This window comes from Heliangelus exortis, chromosome 8 (genome assembly GCF_036169615.1).
Source record: "Heliangelus exortis chromosome 8, bHelExo1.hap1, whole genome shotgun sequence".
In the NCBI taxonomy this organism is placed as follows: Eukaryota; Metazoa; Chordata; class Aves; order Apodiformes; family Trochilidae; genus Heliangelus; species Heliangelus exortis.
This window is the reverse complement of record NC_092429.1, coordinates 2,675,083-2,698,614: the sequence shown is the minus strand read 5'-3', so window position 1 is coordinate 2,698,614 and position 23,532 is coordinate 2,675,083. Positions and strand designations below refer to the sequence as shown.

The window sequence follows — 23,532 nt, the reverse complement described above, 5'->3', positions numbered from 1 at the left end:
CTGGTTTTCCCCTTCCTTCCTTCTTTCTTCTGGGAAGAGCAGTTCAGCCACAGCTCTTAGGCCTGTGCAGGACTTTTTAGTCTTGCCCAATGCTGCTGAGAAGCCTCAAGCTGGCACTGATCATAATTTTTTCCACAGTGTCCCATACTTCCCCCACCAGTTCTGGGTGAGTGGGTGGTGGATCTGCTTCTGGGCCCTGTTGATTCAAACCCTCAGAACTCCTCTAACTCATTTTTAACTTTCCCTCATAGGGAAAGCAGCTCAACAGTAAGGCCAGGGGACTATTTCTCCACCATCCTATTTCCTTTTTGCAGTTTAAAAGTACATGTGCAGCTCTCAGGATCTCCAGAAAACATGTGCAAGGATGTTTTGTTACAACTTTCCTGTGGGGGCATGTAATTCCGTGCTTCCCTTCCTATGCTGTGAGTAGGTGAGGCACATGTAGTATAAAAGCTTAATTAACACCCTGTTCTGGGGTGTTTAATGGAATACACCAGATTTCTTCTCCCAGTTGCATCATGATGTGCTTTCTGGTCGGCTAGACTGGTTTTATCATGTTTATATCCCTCTGTAAGAATCAGAGCATATTTATCAGAAAGTAAATGTTAATTGCTTAAATAGTCTTTTCAACTGAGTAAATGCAGCACAGATTTGTGTATCACAAAGCAGCTTATAAATTTGGTCTGCCCATCGTGTTTATTTCTGGAGCATTCCTTAAGGACATTGAAACCTAAATACAAAAATTCCTGTCTGGTCTGTTGACTCTGCACGTTGGGTTTAAACTGGACAGAGTGAGAAGGCGTTGCTGTCTCACTGCCAGAGAAAAAATATGTAAGGAATTGTGACCTGGCATGGGTGATGCTTTTTTTTTAATTTCTCCCCTCCCCCTGCCCCCAATTAGTGAATTACCTGAGAGAGAAGAAGGAGAAGGAGAAGAAACTCCAAACTTCAGCCACTGGGGACCACCACGGACGTAGGTTCATCTGATTGTATTATTTCTTCCCATTTGCCTTATGTCTTTTTTTGTGGGTGTCTGTGAGCCCAATTAGTTCTCTTTGGGTTTTTTTCCTCTCCTCCTCTGCCAGTAATTTTAAGATACTTGTCTACCTTGGGCTTTCTTAGATACTGGGAATTTTTAACAGATGTTCAACAGAATTATGCCTTCTATTTATACAGCTGACTTGGGAAAGCTTGGTGGGTTTACATTGTGGATGACCTACAAGTTCTTGCTCATTTATTAACTATTAGGTGTGAACAATGCAAATAGTGCTGCTGTCTCCTTTTCCATGGCTTCTCTGCTAAACTTAATGGCAGAATTCCAAATCACCAAGCCAAGTTTTAGCCACATCCTCCCTGGATTGTTAACATTTTTAGGTGAATTGTTTTCATGGTCCTAAGTAAAATATGATCAGAAATTTTTTGCTTCAGCTAATTAATATGCATCTGATACACTGAACTCACTGGTCAGAAAGCTGTATGAAAGGCTTTGAATTATTATCTGTCTGGCATACCTCTTGCAATATTTGCCATTTCCCAACAACTTCTTCAAACTGAAAGAAGATGAGTGCTTACTTGAGGACTTGCCTGTTTTACCCTGACTTTCTCTGAAATTAAAATGTATTGGAAGGGCAGTGGGCATGGGTTGGCAGCAGATTTTTGGGGTTTTTTTGTTGGGTGAGGTCGTCTCAGCCACCTTAAAAGCCACCTCTGTTGAGAACAATTGTAGACTTCTGGCCTTATCTCTTTACTGCATGGGATCTTGAAAGACCAGAAGTTTACACTTAACTTAGAGCTTTTCATTTATTACTTACAAAACTGTTTCAAGCTGTTAAACTGTTACATGTATTTTTTCAGTGTTGAGATCTTTAGAGACCCTCACGTGTCTCTTGGAATCAGTATTGTTGGTGGACAAACTGTCATAAAGCGCCTGAAGAATGGAGAAGAACTTAAAGGGATCTTTATCAAACAAGTTTTGGAAGACAGCCCAGCAGGAAGAACAGGGGCTTTAAAAACTGGAGATAAAATACTTGAGGTAAATGCAGATAAAGCTACATTTTCATTGTAAGAACTCAAGATTAAGTCAGAACGGGTTGGGAGGAGGGAGAGACAAGATACCACCACCACTTCATGAAGTATTGAAAGTTTGGAAAAATTGAAAAATTTGAAAAAATTGAAGTTTGGAAAACCAGAAGAAACTACCAGTGTTGTCTTTTCTCTTTTTAAGATCTGACTATGGAGCTCTTGCAATGTTGTGTTCATTTGGAATAAGTAGCAGTCTGGTTAACTACTAGTTGGGGAAATCCCTTGATTCTGGCAGGTGCTGTGGGGGAGAAGGCTGTTCCTGGCTCTCATCTCTGGCTCTGCATTGATTTTTTAACTTATTTTTCTCCTAATTAATATTACTGAATGTGGGTTCTCAAGCTGATAATGCCATTCTCATATGTGCTTTAGAGTTGGGTGTGAAGTTTTGAAAAATCAGTTATGTGTGAAGTTCTGGAAAATTTTGTCAAATCAGGTTTAGTTTGCAAGCAGCTAAAATCTGAGAGTTTTATTATACCTCCCATTATGTCTGGTGTTCCCTGACAATCCTATTCCTTTTGTTTTTATCAAAAAGACTGCTCTGGGAAACACATGGCCATCTTTAATTAGGAACACAAAGCAATACACTTTTCCTTAAGCCATCATGGCAATTCACTTTAAAAATAAATTCTTTTGACTGCTTCTGGTACCTTCCTCAGATAATGCTAAACCTTCCCAAATGTGTGTGATCTCTTGTGATGCTTCTGTGCCAAAAACAAACTACCTAATAAAAATAAACATTGCTTGTTAGGTTTCTGGGGTAGACCTGCAAAACGCCACACACGAGGAAGCAGTGGAAGCTATCAAGAATGCAGGAAATCCTGTTGTGTTTGTGGTTCAGAGTTTGTCTAACATGCCAAAAGTAAGTTTATTTCTCTTAATACATGTGTAATAGAATCACAGGATGGCTAGGATTGGAAGGAGCCTTAAGGATCATCTAGTTCCAACCCCCCTACATGGGCAGGGACACCTCCCACTAGACCAGGTTGCTCAAGGCCCCATCCAACCTGGCCTTGAACATTTCCAGGGAGGAGGCAGCCATAACTTTCTTGGGCAACCTGGGCCAGGGTCTCACCACCCTCAAGTTAAAGAATTTCTTCCTAATATCTATCCTAAATCTCCCCTTTTCAAGTTTTAAACTACTGCCCTTTGTCCTCTCACTACACACCTGTGTAAAAAGCCTTACCCCAGCAAAAATCACAGTGATGCTAACCAAGCTGGCTCCCTTTCTGTGTCCCAGAAAAGATCCAAAAACACTGTCAGAACAAATAAATGTTCACCTGCAGGTCTGCCCCTTGCTTTTCTAGTCAACCTGGAGAGATTAAGGGAAAGACAGATAACTTGAAATTTGAATTGTTTTGCTTTGAACTGTGAGCTGTAGGAAACTGGACATCCACAGCCTTTCAGCTGTGTTGTGTGGTCCCAACTCCCATCCATCAAAATAAGGTGCCAGAGGAGTGGGAATATACTACATTTTGAAAGAATACACAACAGCAAAGAGAAATATTGTGTGGAGGCCAAATATGCCTCTTGCAGAAGGTGTCTGTGTGCATGGACAGTGGTCTCCATCTAAATAATAAGAACTGATATTTCAGGAGTCCGTGCTGAGCTGTGTTGAGGATGTACATCCATATTGTTGACTTTGGCTTAAATCTCAGTTGAATGAAGAGTTAGGAGCCAGATATCAAAAAGTGAGCACTAAAAAAAAGTAGAGAATGTTTGTAAATTCAATAAAGGAATGCCATGTAAAGACTGCAACATGATGCCCTTCTACATGGGGCAAAATGAAGAGTGCCCTGAGTAGCTTTATTGTTGTCATTACCTAACATTTTGGATGTTTGTTTTGTGGCTGTAATGCCCTTTCTAATGTGTGTAATATTTGCATTATTTTCAGGTGGTTACTGCTGTACAGCCTAAGGGAATCAAAGCCAGCAAAGATCAGGATGCAGACAAAGAAAAGAAGAGTGAAAAGGTATTTATTCCATTCAGTGCTAGGCCCAAGTTTTACTACATCAGATGGTATAATGGCATGCATTACAACTCTGTGATAAAACCCATTTGGAGTCTGAAATGAAATTGGAAGTGTTTTGTTGAAATATTTTTGATTTGAGTAATTTTTGCCAAATTTCTGCCAAGCACAAGGCAGGTTTTTGACACATGTTCTCTGGGTCTCCCCTGGGTGCTGAAACCCTGTACTTAGTGCAGTTCTTCACTGGCACCTTTCTGGAAGTGCCTGCTTTGCTCAACGTGGAGGCAAATTGATTCCCTTTGTTCAGCAGAAACAGAGAAATAATAACGTGTACACGAGTGATATCCCTAATCTGAGACTGGCTGAAGTTCAGGAAAATCATGTTATAGGATAATTAAATCTACTGAGTCTCCTACATTTCCCATTGCTGTGTAAAACAAGGAAATGACCGAGTGATCTGTAGCTGGACAGCTAATTGTGAAGCAATTACTGCACAGTAACTTTCAAGCAACTTCACAGCAGATTTAAAAGAGAAAAAAATGTTTGATCTAAACCAGTGAATTTATTTTAATGGCTGCAGAAAGGGAAAACTTGTATTTCTTATTCCCAGCCAGATTGCTCTGAGGGCTGATGTGTTTTGCTGACTGAGGAGGGTAGGTGAGGTGCTTCAAGCATCAGAACTGCAGGAGCAGAGTCAGAATTAGTAGAGACAATAACTATTGCCTGGTGCAGTTTAACATGCCAAGTACAAATAGGATGAACTTTTCATTTGCTCCTGCTCAGTAGTCTGGTGTGCTGTAGCTAACTGAGAAGGCTCTCTTGCCTCCAAAAGGCAAGGAATTTACAAATTTAGAAAAAAAAAAATTTTTGTAAGACTCCTTTCAGTTCCTGTCAGATACAGAAGCGATGAGGTTCGGTCATTCAAAAAAATCAGGGGAGGTGCTTAAGTCAGGCTTTCATGCCAGTGGATAATAGTTATAATGAAGCAGTTACAATCCCCTTTTCTTGGTTTTGTTATCTTTATTTCTAATCTCAAAAGCACTCATCCTCTTGCAGTGTGCTGCCTTTAATCTCTAGGACTCCAGTCTCTTGCGTTGTGTAGTTTTTGGAGGTTAAAGAGGGAGCCTGATCTTTTTCAAGCCTTTTTTATCTACTGGTGCTGTAAACTGGTGGGTGGAATATAGAGGAGCTTTGCTGCATAAATATGTAGCTCCCTTTTAGCTTTGAATGTGGCTTCACAAAGCAGTCACACTGTGCTACAGTAGGGGCATCTCTGAGGTAGAAGGAGTTGCTGGTAGTGGATTACCAGGCTGTATCCCTATGGGGAATCAGTGATATTTCTAGTCCAGTCTTCAAAGTGTCACAAAAAAGTTTGGTTTAAAAGCAGCCACATCCAGCTGGAAAATCTGCCTGCTCCTGTGTGTTGAATTATCTTTTCAGTACTGAAGGTGTTCTCTGATTTGTTTGCTGTTTGTTTCCCTCCATTGATCTGTTTGTTTAAAAATTATCCCTCGAAGTGATTTATCTGAAACACTTAAAACAATTTTGCTCCTTGTGGACAAGCCAGATACTAACTTTATTTTGCTGGTTGGCTGTGTAAACTGTGCTTTTGCCTCTGTGCTGGGAAGAGCTGTTTTAGTACAAAACATGGAGTAATGGGCTAAGTTTAGCAGAGGAGAGAAGCTTGTCCTTCTGAGCCATCACAAACTGCTGGATAATCTTCAGTGTCTTGTATAATTTCACACAGACTCTCTAACAGATGTTTAAGGTCTTCAAAAGCCAAAGGGTCAACGTTTAGACTTGACTTATTACTAAATTGTGGTGATACTGCTGATTTCTCAAAGGCAGCTGAAAGTGGGGCTGCAGATTTTCCATCTGTACCTGCTCAATAAGGTAGGGCATGAGTCCTGTTATGCTTCCTGGATCTGCTGGGTTTTGCACAGCTCTACCCATCTTGGCATCAAGGAGCACATTTAGTGAGTTGTATACTGTGGGGACACTGCTGTCCTGCTTCCAAGTGCTCTTGCTACTATTGGGTTGAATTAATTTAGTATTGTTATGCTGTCTTAATGCAGACTTTCCTGTCATGTTTTTTATAATGGATGGGATGATCTATATCTTCCCTCACAAAAATACTCTGCATAGCCTTGCAGTTTGCTAGTTCTAAAATCTTGAGCTTCAATGTGTATAAATCCATACTTTCACTTTCACAGTGAAAAAAATTTTGTTCCCAGTTTGCTGTTTGGGTGTTGAGTTGTATTTCCCAGCTCTAGAAGAAATTAATTACTGGCATTCTGGTTGCTCTAATGGCTTCTTGTACTCAGTGTTCCCTTTCTAAAGTGCATCCTGCTATTAGTAGTGGAGTTGCATGGGATACAGTTGAATGTAATTTGGTGAAATCATGTAACAAAGTAAGGCACGATCCAGTTACTTGGAGCTATAAAAACAGCTGCTCAGACCAACCAGCCTCTGTTTTCATTGAATTCAGATCCTATCCTTTATGCGCCGCTACATGCATCATTACAGGAGCTGCCTCTATTTATGTGAGGTAATAGAATTTTATTGTGAGTTGTAATTGAAAATCTCTTTTTAAAATTTATGCTGATATATAAATGAACTGTTACCTTTAAATATTCCTAGATGCACTGAGAAGATGGGGAGGTTCTTTTCGATTTCAAAGTGACTTGTATTAGTACCAGACAGTTTTGTTGTTGAGTCTTTAATGAGAAATGAGGTATAATTAATGTTTATTTTTAACCCTTGATTAACGTTCACACTTTCCCTTTTATGATGACATGCAAGCACTTTGTCAACAAGTGAATGTGCATGCACATTGTCTTTTCTTTTTTTGATGCTCAGTATCACTTTGTCAACAAGTGAATGTGCATGCACATTCTTTTCTTTTTTTGATGTTCAGTATCACTTCTGTTTTCTTGCATAAAAAAGCCTGCACTGCAGAATTTAGCACTGCAATAAAGTGCTGTCTGTGTACTCATACAATGCAGTTTGATATAGTATACAGTATAGGATTTTTTTCTCATGTGTGGAGGTTGCAAAGCATGTAACTATTTATTTTTTAATCTGTTAGAGAAAATATGGGGCTCCACCTCCAATGAAATTGCCACCGCCTTATAGAGCTCTTGAGAGACTGCATGCAGAGGAAGCAAACGTGGATGAAGAGGAGGATGAGGACACTTGCACAGAGGGTGAGTAGAGCTGCAGTCATTAGGTCAGATTAATTTTTTGGAACACAATCAGATTGTGGAAAATGTATCTTCTGTGTGTTGCTTGTGTTATGGGAAGCACTGCTCAGTGCCACAATAGCATCTGATCCTCAACCTTGCTCTTACAAGGGCTGCTGATGTGCAACCTGGTCTCCTGTTCACAGCCAGGCTCCTGTGGCTCAGCTCTTCTGGGGAGATGTAGGAAGGGCTCTGTTTATTTTCAGTCTAAAAATGTCTAAGCAATGTCTAGGGGACTTGTTTTGGCAGTGATGTCAGCAGTGAAGCACAGATGTTGTGCTGGGCTGTTGTTGTTGCAGTTGGAGTGGGCAGGCATAGGCTGAGAACCACTGGTGCACAGTCCTTGTCCAGAAAAGCCTGCAGTTGATTTCTGACAATGTTAGTCAAGCAAAATATTTCCCTTTAAAAAGAAAAATCTGCTGATTTATTGTTTCACTACGCTACCAAAAAAAGATCTCCTTTAACAAAGGATTAAAAAAAGAGGAGCCTTTTTCAGTAAGACCTTTTCTGAGAGGGTCTGCAGTTGTCCAGTTCTGGGCTTTGCAATGAATTTAATGCACTCTGTGGAAGAGCAGAGATCTAAAGGGTAGGATGCAGTGCAGTTTGAGAGCTTCTGGCAGTGTGACTTAGGTTCCAGCATACACCTTTAATAATTACAACTTTGGATAAATGGGATACTGTTATCCATAGCTATCTACAGGCAAAATTATTTGCCAAAATTAAGTTACCTTATTTTTATTTTTTTATCTTTATACTCTCCTGAATCAAATCAGCATACATGTGGGCTTTTTTTGGAGCTTGATGTGATTTCTTTGGCTACAGTGATTTTTCTCATCATCTTTTGTCTTGGAGTGGTTTTTGTTTGCACTAGTTAGGGGTAAGCCAAAGCAGAGAGATGCCTTTGTAGCTTTTGACCTTGAAGCAACCATGGCTCCCATTCAGAGTGGGAGCTCCTAATTTGGGGCCCGCTGGTGGGAAAGCTCTTCCAGCTGCTCTTGCTGATTTCCTTGGCAATGGTGTGCCATTGAAGCCAAGATAATTAATGAGTTTAGTTGGTTTGTCACTTAAATGGCTGCTTTGGTGGAGATGAGAAGGATTTGGGAAGGTTGTTCTCATGGAAACAGTAATGGGGCCACAGAAGCAGGGTGTTCAGCTCTGCCTCTGTTGCTTCCTGGGAAAGCTGTGAGTTCTTGAACCAACTGAGGTTTTTCCAGAACTTCCCCCTTACTGAGTTTTTCATCTCATCTCTTTGGAATATAACACACAGTCACCTCAAGAAGGCTTTTCAGTGTTTCTGTGGGAGTGGTAAGCAGGAGAACCATTTGACTGCAGACTCCATGGATGTTGGATTGAATATATTGAGAGTTTCCAAACCAACTCTGTAAACCTCCAAGTGTAGCAACCTGATTTCAGCTTGTTATTAAAGTTATAATTCCCAGTTAAAGGATATATCTAATAAGTAGCCCAACACCTGATGTATCTTATTAGGAGATGCCTCAATCCAAGAGCTAGATAGATCTAAGTTAATATTTTGAACTGAAATAATCTCATACTGATGGGCTTGATCATTTTTTTAGCTGTTCTGCTCTCTCTAATGATATTGCCAGCTGAGCTGAATAGCTGAAAAGGTAAAGCTACTTCAGATATTAAATTCATCAATCCTACCAGATCTGGCAGCAGCAAACAGAGCTTTTCAGATGAATCTCCTTCTCTCTACCCTTTTTATGGTTGAATGTTTTGCAATAGCCATTTTTGCCATGAATCTTGAATTTAAAATGCAGAAAAGATAAGCATTTTCCATTTCATTCTTCCCCTCTTTATTTTTCTTTAAAATAATAATAATAAAAAAACTAGCTAAGGAAGCTTAAACTAAATTTGTACCTCAACCCTTGAAGTAAAAAGCATGTTAGAAGTGATCTGACTGTACTTTATGATATTAAGCATCTTGGCAGCTGGGAAATGGGCTTTTACAGAGTCTCTCTTCTGTAATCACTTGAAAAACGAAGTTTTCTCTGTAAATTCCAGCACAGTTTTGTTTTTATGAACTACTTGCCATAACTTCTGTCCTGATTCTTGAGTACCTTTCCCAGAAATCTCAGTCCAGGCCAATACTGTTGATTTGCATTTGCATGCTGACCTATTCCTTACCCACTTATCCTCCTAATTCTGCTGGTTTTGTAAACAACTTTTCTGAACTTCACTGAACAGGGGAGGTACATCTATTGTCCTCCTTATTTAGAGGATCAGCTTTATCTTGAAAGGAAGAAGTGGTGTGGCTCAGGTACATTTCTCTCCTTTAACTTACTCCCTGTAGTTGTCAATCTGTGCCATTAGGCCTTGGTGGGCATTTTGAGGTGTGAATCTGCACTCTGGTTGAGCTCCTGATGGATTTTATTTCAGGTTCTTAGCATTTTTATTAATACAACTGCAGTGTCATGAAGCTGCTCTTCAATTTCCTTCATATTCAAGAAATACTGCTCAACTTGACATTTTTCCTCTTTGCTTGTCACTCCTTTCAACCCATACTTTAATCTTTTGTCTTCATATCCCTTCATTCCCCATACTGAAAATGAAAGCAAAGCATTGTCACTCTCCTTCCCATTTTCAGAAGTTTTCTTTCTTTTCTGTCCAGTCCACACTGCATCACAGTCTCCATGTTTTGTCTGCTTTCCCCTCAAAGAGCCCAAACTACCTTTTGTTACTGATTTTAATTTCCTCTGTGGGATCTAAATCAACTTTCCTTTTGGCAATGCTCCCTTTTGTTTCTGCTTTTCCACCACTGAAACTGTAACTTTCATTGCTGACTTGTTTAGGTGGAAGGTGTCCCTTGTTCTGCCTTTTCTTTTCAGAGGTTGATTTTAATCCAAAGAGAGGAAATCCTTCCTTGTTGGGGATAGAACTACTAGGTAGCTCTTGGATTACAGGAACTCCAGATATCCTCTTGGTTTCAGTTCTTTAGGAACCTGAAAGCAGTTCCAGGTGTTTCTTTGTTTGGTTTGTTTTTTTTTTAATGTGTATCCTTGCACCCAGGACCCTTTGTTTCAGACCTGCTGCTCCTTTATATTTCAATTTCATTTGAACCACCATTACTTCCAATATTGAGTACTTTGGTTTTTGCAAGACTTTGAGGGCCAGTTGAAAATTGTATATCCTCTTGGTTTATTTCTTCTTTTAGTGAGACTGTCAAATCTTTAGCACTATTCAGCTCCAAACCCAGTGTAATGTGGGTTTTGTTTACTCTTTGCTTTGATTTCACTGTTTTAAACCTTTCAGTTTATGCTTTAACTTGTAGCATCTTCCAGACCCAGAAGTATTACAAACACGAGTTTGGAGTTTTTCCTCCTCATGCTGGAAATGCTTCCTCCATAGCAGAGGTTTTTTTTTTGGAGGACCTTGCTCTCCATGAACAGGTTTTTTAGGCTTCTCAAACCTTGAAAACTCCAGGTTTTGAATGCGATTTTTTTTTTTTTAAATCAAAACAAGTAAAGGGAGGGGAGAGCATACAAAGGAGCTATTTGTACTTCAAGCAGCTGTGCTACAGACTGCATCAATAGGCATTGGTGTGTTTTCTTTTAGTGGTGGATGGCTGTAGGTGTGCACTAAGGATCTGCTAATAGGCTAATGTGCACCCTGTTGAGGCTTATTGCTATAATGAGGGGTTAGTAGTAAAAAGCAGCAGAGGAAATGGATGGGCAGAGCAGTTTGTAATGGAATGTTTGGTAAGGTTTTCCTTGGGGCATTCATAACCATACAATTTAGATAGACTTTTGTGATTGAGTTGAAGCAATCCTGGGTTAGATAGGAAAGGCCTTAAAAAACCATTATAAGAAAAATGAAAAGACAACTGTTGAAAGAACTTGGAATCCTTAGTATCAATTGGTATTTTATGTTTTTTAGTAAAATCTTTTGTCTGCTTAGTTGACGGAGATTGATCTGGTTGGTTTCAAAGAAGCTGAAAATAATAAAATTAGACAATAATAAAAAACCAGTGAAAGGTGCTTAAGATAATGGACTAGACACTGCTGTGCTCAGACTTCCTGTCTGCAAGGATGTTTAACTTTATCTAATAAAGGGATAATAATATCCCTTCCTTTTATTTTGTTTCTGACTAATATAGTAATCAAGGAAGTTGTAAGAAAGCCTAATGATTTGTCTTCCTAAAATGCTTTTGTTAGGAATGGTGGTTTCTCACCCAAAGCAAGAGATTTTAAACCTTCCCTAGAGTTTTGACTTCACATTGGTTGGTTCAGACAAGGCCTCACTGCCTCTTGTCTGGGTAGGGTTGGGTTGGAGTTAGGAAGCACTTGGGCATGAGGGCAGAATGTCCTCATCACACACCAATGCTTTATCAGCTCCAGTGATATCCCTGAGGGGTGGTGGCTTTGAAAACAGAAGATGCAAGGAAGGAATAGAGTTCAGTGGAGATTTTGTGGAAGGTATAGTTAAGTATAAGGGGTGTGCAAAGGTAGGACCTTAAAAAACATCCATGTGCTGCTCTGGGGGAAGATGGGAAAACACTGATTGGCACTTCAGAGAAATGCCAGGATTTTTAACAAGGACTAAATAAAACCAAACCCACTGATAAAACAATTTAATTCTTCAGGCTCTGACTGCTTAAACTCTGTCTTGTGCAAAGCTGTGTGAAAACAAAGAGCAATTTTTAATTTTATTCTAATTTTTTTTTGAGAGAAAGAGAGGCACCCAAACCCAGTGACCTACAGGTGAGGCAGCTTGTGCAGCCAAACACTGCCTCTCCAATAGATGTCACTGCAATCAACAGCAAATAGGGATGATGTTCAAAGAGTTAGATGTTAGCTTGGAAAAATACTTCAAGCTTTATGAAAATACATTATTGAAAACCTAGAAATTGCAATAATTAATTTCCTTAAATATAGTAACAAGTCTATTTAGCATGGTGGATTTCCAGAAGAGCCAGGATTAGATGAACAGAGCAGTGACTTTCATTTTTTAGCCTGGTGTTAATCTGTTTAATATGACTCTGTATTGCTAATCTTCTTTTCCCATTCTTGTTCTGACCCATAATTAGCTAAAATATGTAAGTTTTGTAACCAGCCCTAATATGGGATCCAGAAGGGCTGGACATGCTGGGCAGACTCACAAGCTGTTGTGCCACATGAGGACAGATTATGCTGCTGGTGTTGTTGTAGTTTGAGGTTGTGGTTTTGGTTGGGTTTTGTTACTGAGCTGGGTTTTCTTTTTTTACTGTATTTGTGACTCAACACACACAGTTCTCATCTTGTGTTGAAGTACTGCAAAAGGAAATTTGATTTTTTTGATGAATTAATAGCAAAATTACAGCTGGGACTTGTGTTTTCTTACTGTGTGCTTGTACATAATGCACTGAACAGATGGCTTTGTGTGTGCTGTGATACATATTCTAAAGAAAGGACAATGAACCTTAAAAATGAACAAATCAATGGTATTAACAAAATAACTGAGTATTTTGTGTTGTTTTAAATGCGGCATTTGGAAAGAATTAGCAAGGACTTCCCAAAATGACTAAGTATGTTTATAAATGCAGAGAGAGATTTTTATCTTTGCTTTTTTTTAATTGCTGAATGAGGGATTTTGCATCACTGCTGCTGTTCAGCCCTCGTTGCAGTAAAACTAACACTGCTTCTTCAGAGTTGCAGTAAAATGCAAGTTACGGTGAAGTTTGAGTCTTTCTTATGTTTATAATGACAGATTGGGTTTGTTTTCTGACAGTAAAAAGAAAATCCCAAACAATAACCACACGCTAGGAACACATCTCAGTGCTGGGAAACCGCAAGGGTTTTTTTGCAGCGTTGGAACAGAACATATTTAATGAAGCCATATCAGGAGAGGAATTAATTTTTAACCCCTGTGGCTCGCAGGAAAAGGCTGCTCAGATAAATGCCATCCATTAACTGCTCCTTTGCCATGCAGCAGGTCATTAAGCACGAGGGTACCTGCAGCTACCAGGGATCTAAACAAACGTGTGAGGTGAGTGGTGGTGGGGGATAGAGATGTCAGTCGGATGCCAGCAGGGTAAGGCAGAGCACGAACCGCAGCCGTGGAGCATCCGTGGGTCAGATGTGGGAAACCAGGGATCTGCTGCTCCCTGCATACTTCCATAGGCAGCGTTCATCTGCTGGCAGATGTAACTCTTAGCTCGTGGGTAGCTTGAAATTAATATAATTGATGGCATCTCGTAATAGAAACAGGCAGACTGTTTGCCCTTAAGGAGAGAAAAATCGCAGAAAAATAGGCCCAAGGTCGTCAGAAGAAAGACAAGCTCTGAGTCTGTGTATGATGAGGATTTGAGCTGCTTACAGCATTGAATGTTTGTCAGGAATGCAGATATCTTGAAGTACATGCTGGTACAGCAATGGTACAAGGGGGTTTCCCAGGTAAGGATTTGGATCTCTCTCTATATTGTGTTTGTTTCCGGCAAGTCATTTTATGTATTTTTAATCATAATTTCATACTAGTGAAGTACTGGAGATAGGAAAATAAGAGCACAGATCGTGGGTTTTTTTTTTCTCAGTTTGAAGCATGGACATATAGCATGACTGGAATATTGAATGCATTTAATACCTCTAAAATATTTTGTCATGTGCTGGCTTATAAATCATTGTTTCTGTGTACATTGGTGTTCAGCAATCCTATGTACAGAACTGACATGAACACACAGTGCTGGAAGTATAAAAATTCCTAGCATTAAATTTCTTGCTGTATAGAATAATCTACTCCTCCATAACTGTTATTGTAATGTAGAGACAGATGGCTGAATTTTCTTCACTTTGCTTGTTAAGAATGTGTTAGGTAAATGTTTTTAGACTAAAATAAAAAGCTGCTGGGGAATCTAAATTGAATATTCAGCATTTTCATGGTATAAGGAGGCAAAACAAGAATAAAGCAATGTGATAGTAAACAAATGAGCTATTTGCAATGAAGGATAATCTACTTTTTAAATATTGCCTTAAATTGCATTTGTTCTTAGGTATGAGCTTTTCTTCCAACACAAGCCAGGTATCCAGAGAACAGAATTAAAATGCTAGGCATGAAATATACTGATCTGATGTTTTAAGGTTGTTACATTGTCTAAGGCATGGTGCAGGTAGCTGATGTTGTTTGGGATCTTTGATCTTACTCAGGTGTTACAGATAAGTAATTTCATATAACTTAGAGATAGAAGATAATGTCTGTGGTATAAATCTGCATACAGAGGTAGCACTGCCCAAACTTGCTAAGAGGATAGTGCAGGTAGAGCTTTCTTTGCTGTCATTGAGGACTACTTAATATCACTGCAATGACTTGCACCTGAAAATATGTAAAAAGGATGTCAATATTTGATGTAAATATTTAGATAAATAAATGAAAGGCAAACATTAGCCCATAAAAGGTGGTTATGTGTTTATAATCTTCAACATCTCAGGATACCTTTCGTCATTACATCATAATTGATGTCACTCCACTGGACATCAAAAAACCCCCCAACAATTAAAAAGAAACTCTGCTGTACATCATGTCTTGTCCAGACCAGCACAGCATTGCTTTTAGTTAGAATACAGAGTAGATTATTTGCATAATAGCTCTGTTCCAAAATGGTCTGCTTTGTTTAAACAGTAGCTTCTCTAAATATGTGGTGGAAGTAAGCCTCTAACAGAAGGGCAAGTAAAAATGTTAAATGAGAGCAATTTTATTCTTTACAGATGTTACCTAGTTTTCCACAGTATTACAGTCATGGAGACAGCTGTCCAGAATAACTTCTTTAACTGTTTGAGAAAGTTGAAGCTATCTTTTGCTCTTCAATCTTAAGACTTGATTCTCCTTTATTCAGTGTAGTGGCTTAGGGGCTAGTCATCAATTTACCTGCTGCTTTGAGCAGCTATGTAATTGCTCTTTGTCAGGATAGCTGGCATTTAAAGGGCAATCCAGAATATTTGTCTGTAGTTATGCTAACTCTAATGCACTGTCACAGACTAGGAAAAATTTGCTTTATGCCTGGTAGTGACCACATGTGTATCAGAAATTGCTTTCAAGTTAATGACCATAGGAAGGAGATCTATACATACATCTGCATGAATATACATGTGTGTGTGTTTAAAACACTGCTGTCTGCATCAGATGAACATCTCTGTTTTATCAGCAAATTCAAAATCCTTTTGCCATATTGAAATGTAGAAGAGATGATGTGGCAGCTGGCTAAGGGACAGATAGTCCTTTCTCCTATCCCAGAAGAAATAATGAGCTTTTTATTATTAGTGTGATGATGGCCTTGGCCGTTTGCTTCATCAGTGCTTGTGCTTTCCTGTCTCTGCTTCCCAAAAAAATTATTAGAGAAAATGTTTAAGCATTGAGCTTTTGGGAGTCATCAAGGAAACAGCAAATTGTAAAAAGTGCACATGTGCTGGGCAGAGGTGGAGCAGAGGTCTGAGGAGCACAGTCCTCCAAAGCTGAGGACCCTGAGCATGGTGGTGCTGGGTGCTCCCAGCCCTCTCCTTGCTCTGCCCACCAGGGAATCTGCTGCTGCTGGAACCAACCCCTGTCAGGATCCACAGCTGTAATTCCAGACCCAGGAGCAGAGTTGGTGTTGGCATCATGTTCTGAGGTTGTTTTGAGAAGGTGAGGGAGAAGGGAGAGCAGATTGGAGCATGGGTGTGTGAGTTAGAAAGTGTAGCAGGAGAGCAGGACAGGTTGGGGTCTTTGGTGTGGGGAAATGACAAGGTTTAAAGGTGGAGGAGGACCCTACTCTTCTGCTTGTCTTTGTGCAGTCAGGCCAGCACAGAGCCAGGAGCCACCACCACCATCCCAACTGCAGTAACTGAGCAAGCTAAATCTGGGAATTCCTGTTCAGGTGATGAGTGCCCTACTGCCAGGGGACAGAACTACAGGTGAATCACTTACTCTGTCTAAAGCAATGAGGAGTAAGCCATGACTTCATCATATCATTTTGTGATTGTTTGGTAGACACAAAATGCTTTTAACAGTTGTTTTGGGATTTTTTTAAAAAATCCTTCCAATAACATCAGAGGTTTTCTGTTTCCCTTATTTGAAAACCAAATACATTGGCCATCACATATTTATAGGCACGTATATATTTGATTTGTGATTTCAGAACTGTAGGCTTATGCAGCATTTTTTACTTAAAGTGGCATTTTTGTTTAACATTTTGCATGTTAAACTTCTGTAGTGCACTGAACCAGGTCCTCTATAAAATGATGTGAGAAGTCATCATTTCCATGGTGAGATGGTCCTGGGAATATTATGAGAACTTGGACATAAGTTCTCATACTTCCAGGGTTCTGTTACTTAAGAGTTGAACCACATACTTAAATTGGGAGGCATTTGGGTGGCAATTCCACGAAGCATTGAAGGCACAAGGCATTCTTTTGAGTGGGCACATGCACTTGGAGATAGGTTATGGCTCTTCATGCTTTGCTTCTAAAAGCAAAGAGGGATTACACCATCCAAATGCTTCTCAAAGTTATTATGCTGCTGAGGCTCCATCCCTGCAGGTCCTCTGGGAGTAAACAGCAAGCAGCAATGACTGCTGTACCTTAAAACTGCAGCAAAGTGTATCCTGCACTACTATTGTCTGAAATGGTCCTGGGAGTGTCTGGGCTGGTAGAGCTGTGACTGTTCTGTGACACAGGCATTGGGGCTGCCCCATGCAGCAGATGAGATGGTGCCCAAGGAAGGAGGAGGGACAAGATTCCTTTGGTGCTGGACCCTCCAGCTCCCTATGCCATGCTCATCTGTGACTCAGACCTTCAAATCTGGACATTTTTCTGCTCTGAATTGTAAACCTTAATGCAAAGTGTGGTCTGGACTAGAAACTACATTTCTTCCAAGTGTTTGGCAAAAAACTCAGGTTTAAACCCCAGAAGGCTTGGCTGCGCTGCCCTCCATTTTCTGACCTGTTATTCTCTATGGGATATGACAGGTTATTTGAGGATTAGCACAGTATCATTTTGTTATCTATCAATAATCTATTCAGATAGACAGTGCAGTAATTTTACAGCAGCAGCTCATTTCAGGATTGAGCTGTTAAAAGTACAGAAGCTGTGATATTTCGAAATGCTGTTTTTCAAGGGAAGAAAGCCATTAAATGAACAGCCTGGCAGCTTGGTATGTAGTGAAGTATCACTGGGAGAAGAGTGAAAGAGGAAGAAATGAAATGAGACCGGGGTGTGATGGACGAGGGCTTCAGTAGAGCTGTATGCAAGGATGAGCACCGGCAGCTGACGAGCGAGGGCCAAGGAAGAGGTTAAACGGGGTTTTGTGAGAAATGGGGAGTTCAGTGAAGCCTTTCAGGGGCAGAGTGATGTGGTCATCCTTTTGTGTGTGCAGGAGGCATATTGTGGCATGGTAAATGAGTAGGACTTGCGTGGTGACACGCGTCAGGGAGAGCGCCGGCTCGGAAGGGCAGCGCGAGCAGGAGCGGCGGCAGCTGCTGGCAGTGCGAGCGGATGGCTCCTGGCACCCGAGCAAACCAAGGGGCCAACCCTTCCCCTGTCCCTGGATGGGTCTGTACAGCAGCCAGTTGGTACATCTGCTCTGGCCTGTCCTCCCTGTCCCTTGACAGCCGTGTGTTGGCAGACCTTCCCTTTTCCTTTTCGGCTGATTTCTGTGCTTGGAGGGACACAGAAGAGATGAGATGCTGGGAGGGGGGAGGACCAGGGGTACTGGTTGGGTGCTCTCTGCACTGCCTCCAGCCAGGGCTTGAGTGCAGCGTTGTGAGGAGTTTAATGAGGGCTTCTCTGAGTACTGCAGCTAATGAACTTGGATTCCTACAGGTTTGTGTCTCCCCTTCGACTGACTTTGGGTGTTGAGGAAGGTGTGAGCTCCGATTTAAGCATTTCCTGTGGCTGGAGCATTTCTAAGGGCTTTCTCTCATGTGAATTCTTTGACGCTTTAATAAAGTGTGATCTTGCTCCAAAGCCTTTCCCCCAGTCAGGGTATTTATCACGTTTCTCTCCTCTGCATGACTGCCTATTTTCATGGCCCTTTTATAGGACCTTTGAGACTCCTAGTCCACCAGCAGATTTGCTTCAAATTGGCCAGCAGGTTCAAAGGGCTTGGGGCAGGAGCTTGGATTGCAGAGGGTATTATTGCATAAGCTTTATTCCTACAGGAAAACAGAATAAAATGATTTACCGTATTAAAATTAAGCTTAATTTATATTAAGAGATTAAAATATAATTAATAAACACTAGAGCGTAACCCCCGGACTGCGGTTTGGAAGACCTGGCATCTCCTCTGCCTTGGTTACCGTATGGTGGATGTCTTGGGTAGCCATCTGTTGTAAGATACACAAAGCATCTTCAGCCTTCTGGTGCACCATGTCATGGTTTCTAGGGGTTAGATGGCCGTTGAAATTTGAAAATAAAACAAAAATAAGAAGCTGGATCCATGGAGTTCCAGCTTGCCCACAAGGCAGCGTTTGGTCCTTAGGACAAAGTCATAGATGGGTCTGAATGGTACCTTTTGAAGGCTAAATTCTGTAAGAGAAAAAAAAAAGGCAGTTGAATATTAACCCAAAAGAATTAAAAGTGCAAGCTACCATACTCCAATCTTATTTTCCCCTTAAGCATTTGTTTTTTAACATTCTCTTGGTTGATTTCCTCCTCCGGTCAGAGTGGGGAAAAGTGAGTCTGTTTAATATAGTGAAGTTTATCCATTTAGCTCTTCCTCTCGGATAAATCCTTGGAGATGGATTTCTTTTGCCAGAGGAAAAGCAAGCACGCTTGACATACTGCAAGTCTCTGATAACATACATCATCAATTTCCTGATTATAATTATGTTCCTATTTTGAAAATGCCCAAAGCTTAATGCATTAATATCTTTATTTCATTACATACATTAAAGAGAAGCTATTTGTTACCTAATAACATATTTTTATTCTAAAAATATCTATTAAAGTACTCTGTTCATTTGTTTGTGGTAATTTTTTTTTCCTGCAGAGAAATGAATGCCTTGCTTATCACCTCCTATTTGAAATGTGGTGCTAGCATAGGTGTCTGACCCTAATCCTTTTATTTTACTCGTTGTAGAAGAGAAAGCAGGTCTGCCAGACTCTGTCCTTTGCAGAGATTAAAAACAATCAGACTAGAATTTCTGGTACAAAATACTGTCTTTTTTAATCAAATGTCTTAGGTTTTATGATGCTATAAGAGCTGCATGAACCACTTCTTGAATGGACTCTCAAGACAGCTGATAAAATAAGCTGTATGGCTTATTCAGGGGAAGTGTACAACTGGTTTATGATTTCACAGTGATATTAAACAGGGATTTTTGTGTGGGGAGGAATCATTGCCCATACCTCTGTCCATATTCTCACACCTGAAGGAAAAGGAAAGTGGTAGTTGGCTGTGTAAATGCAAGTGTTGCTGTCTGACTGATCTTTGCAGTGGTACAAAAATCTGCATTCTTATTAGCTCAGCTTGTTGTACATACTTGTTTTCAGTTTATATCTCGTAGGACAATTTAAAATTATTCCAAGTAATAAGCACTTGCTTTCTCATTTTAAGAAGAGACATTTGAGTCAATTCTTTGGTTGCTTGGTGCCTTTTTCTCCTGAAATAACAGCATGAATCAAACAGTACATTTTCAGCCTGGAAGTCTGCATTTCAGTTGTTCAGCTATATGAGAAGTGTTTACTTTGTCATCCTCCTCTAATATTTTGCTGTTTCTCAGGCTGAAGCTCCATCATATGAGACCATCTGTCTGCAAGCCAAAAGGGAGAATGCTGTCTGCTTGTTCCTTCTCCCACCTTCCCCAGTTGTTTATGGTACTTGTTGCTCTTCCCTTCTTCAGCCTGTTCAACTCACTCAGCAGAAAACTGCCCCACATTAATGAGGAATCTCTGGTGGTTTTTCCTGTGGAAAAGCACAAAGGATCCTAAAAGTATTCAGATAAATTTCTAAGTGTTTGAGAAGCTGTAATCAGTTTGATGAGAGACTGACCAGGTATGAAGCTAGCAAAATACTGGTTGTGTGTACCTACCTAAATTTTAAAAAGGAACAAAAAAGGAGTTAAAAAATACTGAAGAGTGTTGTGGGGCTGGTCAGGTCTGTTCTATAAGTGGAGTATACTCTGTCACCCCATGTCCTCCAAAAGCAGGATATGCATCTTCTCATATTAAGCTGCTTTTTAATTTAAATTGGATTTGCACTTAATTTAAATCAAACATTTTCTGCTTTTAACAAGCACTGTAAGTTTTAAATGGCAATATACATAAAGATGTGAGCATACTCTAACCTATTGGCATCATTTAAGTGAAAAAGCTATACAGGAAAAGTATGTGTGCACCCAGAGAATTGAGAGAAATCTGGACCCAGAGCTGACTGTAGTAAAAAGGCAGCTTTTGGCTTTTTATTTAGCTGCCTGAAACAAAGACCTATTCTCTCTACAGTTTATTCAACTAATTCAGTGGGAATGAAAATAGCTTATCAAACTCAAACAACTTATTAGGAGCTGAAAAAGGATATTTTTCTTTTCTGGTCTGTGGATAAAAAACTAGGAGTGTGAAGCTGAGAGCTGTCATTTGGAAAATTATGGAAGTGTTTGTGGCCATGGTGTGATGGCAGCACCTCCTCTGAGGTCACTGCACAGTGTTTATTGTTAGCCAGGTGTTCCTGAAGGCCCAAAGACAGACAAAAGGAAATCTTTGACAAGGTGGAAATTAGAGCATTTACAAATGTTTTTGATCACCTTCGAACCTCCATTATCTGCTGTGAGAATAACAATGCTTTTGTTTTCATATTCCAGGTTGAAATGAAAACATTTCAGTGGAAACATTTTTCTTCTGTTAATCACAATTGGCATGTTTGTATGCAGTATTTTCATTACAAAACTGTTGCTTATATTTTAATTGCTTTCAAATTTCTGTCCAAATATAAAGAGTTACATATTGCTAGGAAAAAGATACAGTACAGAAGAAATATTATTCACAATATCTCAAATGTGAGATAAATTTTAAGCATTTATACAGATGTATTGTGAATTTTGGGTCTTTACTCCCAAAGTCTCCCCATTTTCTCCTCCTGTCCTCCTCTAGATGGAGGAGATTTAGACTCTCCTAACAGGTTCTTAAATTAAGAAGTTTAAGCACTGTGTTAGAAATGTCCCATCACCTTGGCTTCTGAGAGGTGCCCTCTGAGCTGCCTTTCACAATTAGTTGTCACCAGAAAAGTTGTTGCTGAGCCCCATAAAAACCTTCGTTAAGTAACAAACTTTCCATTTTTGACAACAATCTGGTGCCATTCTCACTAATGAGACTCAGTGCAGAAAGATTCCAAGATAATGACTGTGCCAGCCACTTGGTGGGAACATCATTATTTAAAGATGAAACATTGTCAGATCAGGTTAACACCTTAATACTGTCAAGGGAGGAAGAATTCAAATGTTCACAAAATTAATTTGGTCGTGTTGAGACCAAGCAGAAGAGCAGTGGATTAGAGTTCCCCAATATTCTTTGAGCTGAGACACACTTGCTCTTCCATCAAATGAACAAGCAACTTTCAAATAAAAATGTAGGGATTGGACCATAGATCATAGCAAAGGAAACAAACCAGAAAACCAGCTCCTACCAGTAAGAAGGGCTTAGAAAAGGCATTTTTATTCATACTGGGAGATCTATTATTTTTTTTTTCCAAACCTAAATTATAAAATGAGTTGTTCAAACACCATCATATGTCACAGCATTGGGGAACCTTTGTGCACAGATCACTGACTCCTGATTGGCACCTGGATCCTGGGGGGTTTCAGAAGATTCAATGCTTGTTTTAGAGGTATTTCAAATTTCCTTGGGACTTTGCAGATGGACATCAGTATTTTTGGAGATTCTTACACTGTTAACATACCATAAACTCCAGGAGTGCTGTCAGACAAGGCTCAGCAGATCAGGAGCAAGACTGTGTTCTTCTTGGGAGATTCATGAGGAATCTGTGATAACTGATCTGTGATAATCTGTGATAACTGAGCCTTATCTGCAGGCTGCTTGGTGCCATCACCACCAGGTGGACTGGGAAGCTCAGAAGATGGCATATTTTAGCCTTAGATGACTTAAACTTGCATGGTACAATGCAATATACTGCAATATTATACAGTAAGCATTTTTTTTAACAGGATTTTTCTCAGTTATCCTTTCAACAGCTTAAAAATGGGATCTAGAACAAGTGACTTCTGAGTCTACCCCACATTTTAAAGAAGTAAATGGTTCAAAATGCCATCAGTTGGGCCTTTTGTGGGCCCAAACATCAGCCAGGATGTGATATATTTTTGCATGTAGCTATTTGTATCCTCATAGAGGGTTTTATGAAAAGAAAAATGTCTTTGTTGCTATTTCTGTTTAATCCATTGGTGGCAGTGTGATGCTGCAGCAGCTCACCCCTTGGTGTGTCTCCCATCTAGAAGAAACAAGCAGTTCATCCATCCTGGGGCAGCAGGCAAGAGACACAAGGGCAGTTTTTCCCAGTCCTTCCCTCCAAAGCCTGGGAGATGTCAGGATTGTGAGCTGGTGTGGAGACACCAGTGCCCCAGTGTGTGAAGTGACTGATTGCAAGATCACAGCACCCAAAGGAGGTCACTCCTGAGGAAACCCAAGTGCTTGGATGAGGGTTAATGCATCATTTGAAAGGCAAATGAATGGGAATGTTGTGTGCAAGGGAGGGCAGGTTCCCTTATAATCAGCAATTATTAACATCAGGGTGCTCTGCTTGCCACACTTACAACTAAATCTCCTCTTAAAAGTGTTAAAGATCTCAGATAAACATCAGTATGAATAGACTCATCATGTCCTTGCCATCTAATTAAAAAAGAAAAATACTCAATATATCCCTTCCTCAGAGAACTAAAATGTTGGGTAATGAAACTCCAGCTTCAGAACGAAGCTTTGGGTCTGGAATAAGGAAAAAAAAAAAAATCCGTGGCGATTTGGTTGTTCCAAATGTTGAGGTGAGATGGTGCAAGCATTGCAGATGCTCCCTGATGTTAGAGGCTGCAGTTACCCTGGTTTGCAGCAGGGGCTAAATGCCACTTTTTTCTCTGCTGTTGCCTTCAGGTGTCATGAGTCCTTGATTGTAGGAGAAAAAGAAATTAATAACTGTTTCTAAATGTCACCTGCTCACAGGAACAAAATGAAATGGTGCTTGAAGTGGATTGTGGAGACTTTCATTATACCCTTCTTCCTAGAGTAGTTAAAAATCATGAGCAGAAATTTTTACCTTCCACTGTAGAAAGTGTAATGTGAG

At 40.1% G+C, this 23,532-nt stretch overlaps 1 protein-coding gene across 11 annotated transcripts in view; it reads left to right on the top strand.

The window, feature by feature from the left end:
- PATJ (PATJ crumbs cell polarity complex component) overlaps positions 1-23,532 on the top strand; it is a 147,652-nt gene that overhangs the window by 58,927 nt on the left and 65,193 nt on the right. For all 11 annotated transcript variants that reach the window (XM_071749952.1, XM_071749955.1, XM_071749954.1 and 8 more), the window contains exons 23-27: positions 902-973; positions 1,855-2,032; positions 2,831-2,941; positions 3,974-4,051; positions 7,137-7,254. In XM_071749952.1, coding sequence (XP_071606053.1) covers positions 902-973; positions 1,855-2,032; positions 2,831-2,941; positions 3,974-4,051; positions 7,137-7,254 — 557 coding nt within the window. The remainder of the gene's footprint in view (positions 1-901; positions 974-1,854; positions 2,033-2,830; positions 2,942-3,973; positions 4,052-7,136; positions 7,255-23,532) is intronic.